This window comes from Tachysurus fulvidraco, chromosome 2 (assembly GCF_022655615.1).
Source record: "Tachysurus fulvidraco isolate hzauxx_2018 chromosome 2, HZAU_PFXX_2.0, whole genome shotgun sequence".
Taxonomy (NCBI): Eukaryota; Metazoa; Chordata; class Actinopteri; order Siluriformes; family Bagridae; genus Tachysurus; species Tachysurus fulvidraco.
The window spans coordinates 23,150,229-23,155,825 of NC_062519.1; the positions used below are offsets into that span (position 1 = coordinate 23,150,229).

Below are 5,597 nucleotides of genomic sequence, written 5' to 3' on the forward strand. Positions count from 1 at the left end.
TATCCCTTGTGATGTGGAATAAGTTTGGAAAAGATGGAGACCGAAATTATAACGTTACACAACAGTATATATTTTACTTAATAGACGTTTACAAATAGCCCATAAGACAAAATAAATAAATTACATACATAAACCAGTTTCAAAGTTTACAACCCCCCCCCCCCCTCGATTTTTGATCCCGTGTGGCGTTACCTCGATGACCTTGATGTTTTGGGACAGTTCTTCCTGAGTCCATTGTTTCCCTTGGGATTCAGCAAGGGGGGTGTAAATTTATGACCTCACCTGTATATGTAGTCTGTGTTCCTGCTTTTGTCTCGAAGGGGATGTACATCTGCTCCATCCAAACTGTCTAAAGGCTCATATCTAAAGGCTCAGTGAGCTCATATCCTTATGAAAAGGATGAACTAAGGGTTTCCACAAGGATTCCCAGTTTTCTCCCCCAGTCCAAAGACGTTGTATAGACTAACGTCTGTGTAGTATGTAAATGTGGTCTGCCAGGGGTTGGTGCCCTCTACACCCTGTGCCTCTAGGATAGACCCCAGGTTCTCCATGGCCCTGTGTAAGATACAGAAAATGGATGGATGAATGGATAAATTATGATGAATTTTATAAATACGCCTTACAAATATGAATTAATTGCCATCATTAATCCATAAAGCAGTCTAGTAATGCTGAAAATAATACACCAATAAATAAAACACTAATACAAATGTTGCATGTTGCCAAATGAAGTAATATTACTTCTACGGGTTGCAAGTTATAGGGATTATCAATCACTTAAAACAAACGGCTATTTGAGAGAATGTTCGACGTCCAATCGGCATACATTTTGGTAGACGGATAGAGGCTCGGGTGAGAAGAGTCCCCACCAATTTGGGTGTATGCAACTTTAGCCATCTAGGAAAACCAACAGACCAAATCAGAGCTTAATATTTACTTGCGTCTTTTGAGCCAAATGCTTTTGAAAATAATTTGGGTTCAAAACACTCCCGTTGATCGTCGCTTACTTGTATATATCATTTATATTTTCAACACTTTTAAGTAGACCGTGAGCTTGTGAATGTATTACCCAAATTCAATAATATATCATTCACCTTCGGGAAGTTTAACATAATAAAGCGGAATAAAATGGACCATTGGGGCGTCTTCTTCCATGGTACGTTCTTATACAACCCCTGGCAAAAAGTATGGAATCACCCTTCTCAGGAGATGTTCATACAAGTGTTTAATTGTGTAGAAAAAAAAACAAGCACATATATGCCATAAAACAATTTTCACTCAACAATCCAAACTTCTGGCTGTATAAAACCTAACTATAAAAATGAACTATAGTCAATTACAACTGTTTTTACAGATCAAACAGAGGAAAAAATATGGAATCACACAAACCTGAGGAAAATTGTATGGAATCACCATGCACTTAGCATTTCTAAAACAAACACCTGTATCTGATTACAGCTGCTAATTAGTCTGCAGTTAAAAAGTAGTGCTTGCACATATTAGTGATGTGTTGAACCATGATGATTGACATAACTCATGGCTCCAACACGAGAGATGTCGAAGAAGGTAAATCTTCACAGAATGTTGCAAAAGATGTTGGTTGTTCCGAGTCAGCTGTGTCTAAAATCTGGACCAAGTACAAATTAAATGGAAAGGTTGTAAAAGGGAAGCGTACTGGTAGACCAAGAAAGACATCAAAGTGCCAAGACAGAAAACTTAAACCAATATGCCTTGAAAACAGAAAATGCGCAACAAAACAAACAAATGGACAGAAAGTGGAGTCAATGTCTGTGACCGGACTGCAAGAAATCGCCTAAAAGAAATGGGATTTACATACAGAAAAGTCAAACCAAAACCATCATTAACATCTAAACAGGTAACATCTAAAGGTTTCATTGGGGTAAAGAAAGACAATCTTGGACTGTGGATGACTGGATGAGAGTTGTATTCAGTGATGAATCACGAATCTGCATTGGGCAGGGTGATGATGCTGGAAGTTTTGTTTTGGTGCCGTTCCAATGAAATTTATAAAGACAACTGCCTGAAGAAAACATGCAAATTTCCACAATCATTAATGATCTGGGGTTGTATGTCAGGTAAAGGTATGGGAGAGATGACAGTCATTACATCTTCTATAAATGCATAAGTTTATGTTGAGATTTTGGACACTTTTCTTATTCCATCAATTGAAAGGATGTTTGGTGATGGTAGCATTTTTCAGGATGATAATGCATCGTGCCATAGGGCAAAATCTGTTAAAACATTCCTACAGGAAGGACATATAATGTCAATGGCATGGCCTGCAAATAGTCCGGACCTCAATCCAATTGAAAATCTGTGGTGAAAATGAAAGAAAATGGTCCACGACAAGGCTCCAACCTGCAAAGCTGATCTGGCAACTGCAATAAGACAAAGCTGGAGACAGATTGATGAAGTATACTGTTTGTCATTAGTTAAATCCATGCCTCACAGAATTCAAGCTGTTATAAAATGGTGATTCCATATAATTTTCCTCAGATTTGTGTGATTCCATATTCTTTTTTTTCTCCTGTTTGATCTGTAAAAACAGTTGTAATTGACTATAGTTATCTTTCTTTGTTTTTTTTTTTGTTTTTTTTTTTAGTGTTTTATACAGCCAGAAGTTTGGATTGTTGAGTGAAAATTGTTTTGTGGCATATATGTGCTTGTTTTTTTTTTCTACACAATTAAACATTTGTATGAACATCTTCTGAGAGGGATGATTCCATATTTTTTGCCAGGGTTTGTATATCCTTCTTACATGTCTTTTTTTTAAAAATAAGAATTAGTCCAGGCAACAGTCAATCAGTTATAAGTATAAGTTAATGGACAAAAAAATGATCAAACTTTGACGTATGAATGTTGGCAGACATCAGCGGAAATGTGTTGTAATGGCAGTCGCTCCTGCACTCAGTGGTTGATACTGCGGCACTTTATCCGACGTATTTGCGCCGAGGCCCCTGGGAGGTTAGGGAAAAACATGCATTATATCCAACAGCTCTGATTTCATCGGGTTATGCAGAAGTCTGGCAATTATGTTAGCTTTGCTTCGTCTAAAGATTTGAACAGTTTTTCTAACACCGGCCAATTACAAAAAATCCTTTAAGTTGTCATGCTGACTTGTTTTCAATGTATAGCCTGTACATGAATTAAAAAAGGATAAAGAGAAAATAAAGAATTGGGCACAGCTTCCATGATTAGATCAATCTTTTATATCTGATTATTTTTCTCAGCAGCAGTTTGAGTTTTTACCCTTCTAAGTAGATATTTCTAAATGGCAATTTCTTTGCTGAAAAAAAAGGTCTATCTAATTATTCATTCATTCATTCATTCATTCATTCATTCATTCTCTACCGCTTATCCGAACTTCTCGGGCCACGGGGACCCTGTGCCTATCTCAGGCGTCATCGGGCATCAAGGCAGGATACACCCTGGACGGAGTGCCAACCCATCGCAGGGCACACACACTCTCATTCACTTACACACACACACTACGGACAATTTTCCAGAGATGGAAACCTAAATACTAAGATAAATAAATACTAAGAACATCAATCAGTCATCCATTTGGAGTTTAATTTAAATGAAGCCTTTAACACAAAAAAAGATCGACTCATATTGACATCAGTTTACTGTTTCTATTTAAAGGGTTTAAAAAGTTCCCATTTAACTCCATGTGTTATTTGTAGAAATTGTTAAGAATTATTTGATTCATTGGAAAGCCCTAGAGGATAAAAAAAAATCTGAGATGTATGTCGGTGTGAACGAGGTAAGCGACAGTCTTTGTTTCTCTCAAGACAGTGCTCTGTTGTCGATTGCGATGCTGTACTGTGTATGTGTAGTGTGTGTGTGTGTGTGTGTGTATGTGTGTGTGTGATGTAATGCTGGGAGGGGGTACTCAGGCTGCGTTAGCTAATGGGGGCTGAGTGCATCTGGGCAGAGCCGGTAGATGAACAATAACATCATGACCTCATAGAGTGAATACGGAAGCAGGGGAGTAACCGAGACGCACTACAGGAGAGGGCTGGCCTTCAACAGAGGAGGAGAGAGAGAGAGAAAGAGAGAGAGAGAGAGAGAGAGGGAGAGGGGGGTATAGTGTGTATGCATAGAACAGACTACAGCATTGCACCAACCCCAAAGGAGATTCTCTTCACTGAGAGATTTTTGGAAGAATTGCTTTTCTCTTCCATCACTTCTATCCATTTTTTCTTCCTTTTTCCACCGTTAGCTAGTGGCAGCGATACCCACTCATCGTTGTCCTCCCTGCACCAGGCTGTTCTTCCGGGCATGCTACTTAAGCCCAAGTATGGCCGCTTTCGCAACGACTCTGTGACCTCCTCAGACGACCTGATACAGAGCTTAGCCATGAGCGGGAAGGTGGTAGCCACAGCAGTGGCTCCTTCTTCAGTACCAAACTCACCAGTGCCACCCTTGGAGCCCACCATCCTCACCCCACCCTTAGTCCAGGCATTGGATGAGTCTCCTGGCCTGGATGGCGAGCAGGACAGTACCACCACCTTTTGCATGCTCATCCCCAAGATGCCCCACTGGAAGTTCTCTAACTCGCTACTGAGCTGCAGTCCATCTAACAGTGCTGCTTCCAGCTCCAGTAAGGATTCCAGCAAAAACACTATGGCTAAGGCATCCCCAGCCTCCTCCAGGATAGCTGCAACCTCCAGTGGTCCCATGACCAGCCTTGCTGCTGCACTTAATTCCTGTGACCCTGTCTGTTTGGGTCCCTGTTCACTGCAGGCTGTGAGCAGACAGAGGGTCGCCGTAGGCTCAGCTAGTCCCAGTGGCTTTGGAGGAACCGAGACAGCAGTAGGGACCCCAAGCAGTGCTGGAAGCTTCCGCACAGGCATCAGTCGCAGGACCAGAGCGGATGGAATATGGCTTGGTGGAGAAGATCTTAGCCACAAAGGCAATATCATCCATAAGCCCTCGCAGGGCTGGCTGCATTCAGAGAACAAAATATACAGCACAGGCATCTCCTATATTGTCAAGGTGAGTTCATGACTGATTAAACTTTTAAAATTTTAAAGCATAACTGAGGACCAGGCGTCAATTTCTTATCATTTATTCATCATTTATTTATCGTTTCTTATATCGTTTTTAAAGACAGTTACAATTACATTTGGCATCATGGAAATGTCTCTGTACTGTTGATGGCAAGGAGCAGAGGGTATAATTAAATTAGGTGACGAAGACAATGCATCAGCACAGTGACTGACTGAGTGTGTGAGGAAACAAACAAATAAATCAAAAGAAACAAATGAGAAGATTTCAAAACATTTCTGACATCTTAAGCACCAGCCACAAGCGCTGTTATATATTAAAACAATGTTAGAAATGACCGCACAAACAGATATAGATCAACATTATGATCTGAAGTGTTCCTAACATGTTCTGCAGCCTCTGTGCTTCCTCATGCATCATGAAAGGTTACTAGAGTTGACGGACTTATTGACCTTCATTCCCCAATTCTGCTTGCTGCCTCTTTCTTTAATTCTCTTAACTCGAAGAGAGACACAGAGAGTCCAGTCTGAGCAGGCGTAATTGCATTACTTAGGCACGTTTCT

General features: G+C 40.4%; 1 protein-coding gene across 1 annotated transcript in view; it reads left to right on the plus strand.

The window, feature by feature from the left end:
• Window positions 1-4,109: 4,109 nt before the first annotated feature.
• Window positions 4,110-5,597, plus strand: part of shc2 (SHC (Src homology 2 domain containing) transforming protein 2) — a 14,411-nt gene continuing 12,923 nt past the window's right edge. The window contains exon 1 of the mRNA XM_027152150.2: window positions 4,110-5,022. Within this exon, the coding sequence (XP_027007951.1) occupies window positions 4,120-5,022 (903 nt within the window). The 5' untranslated portion in view covers window positions 4,110-4,119. The remainder of the gene's footprint in view (window positions 5,023-5,597) is intronic.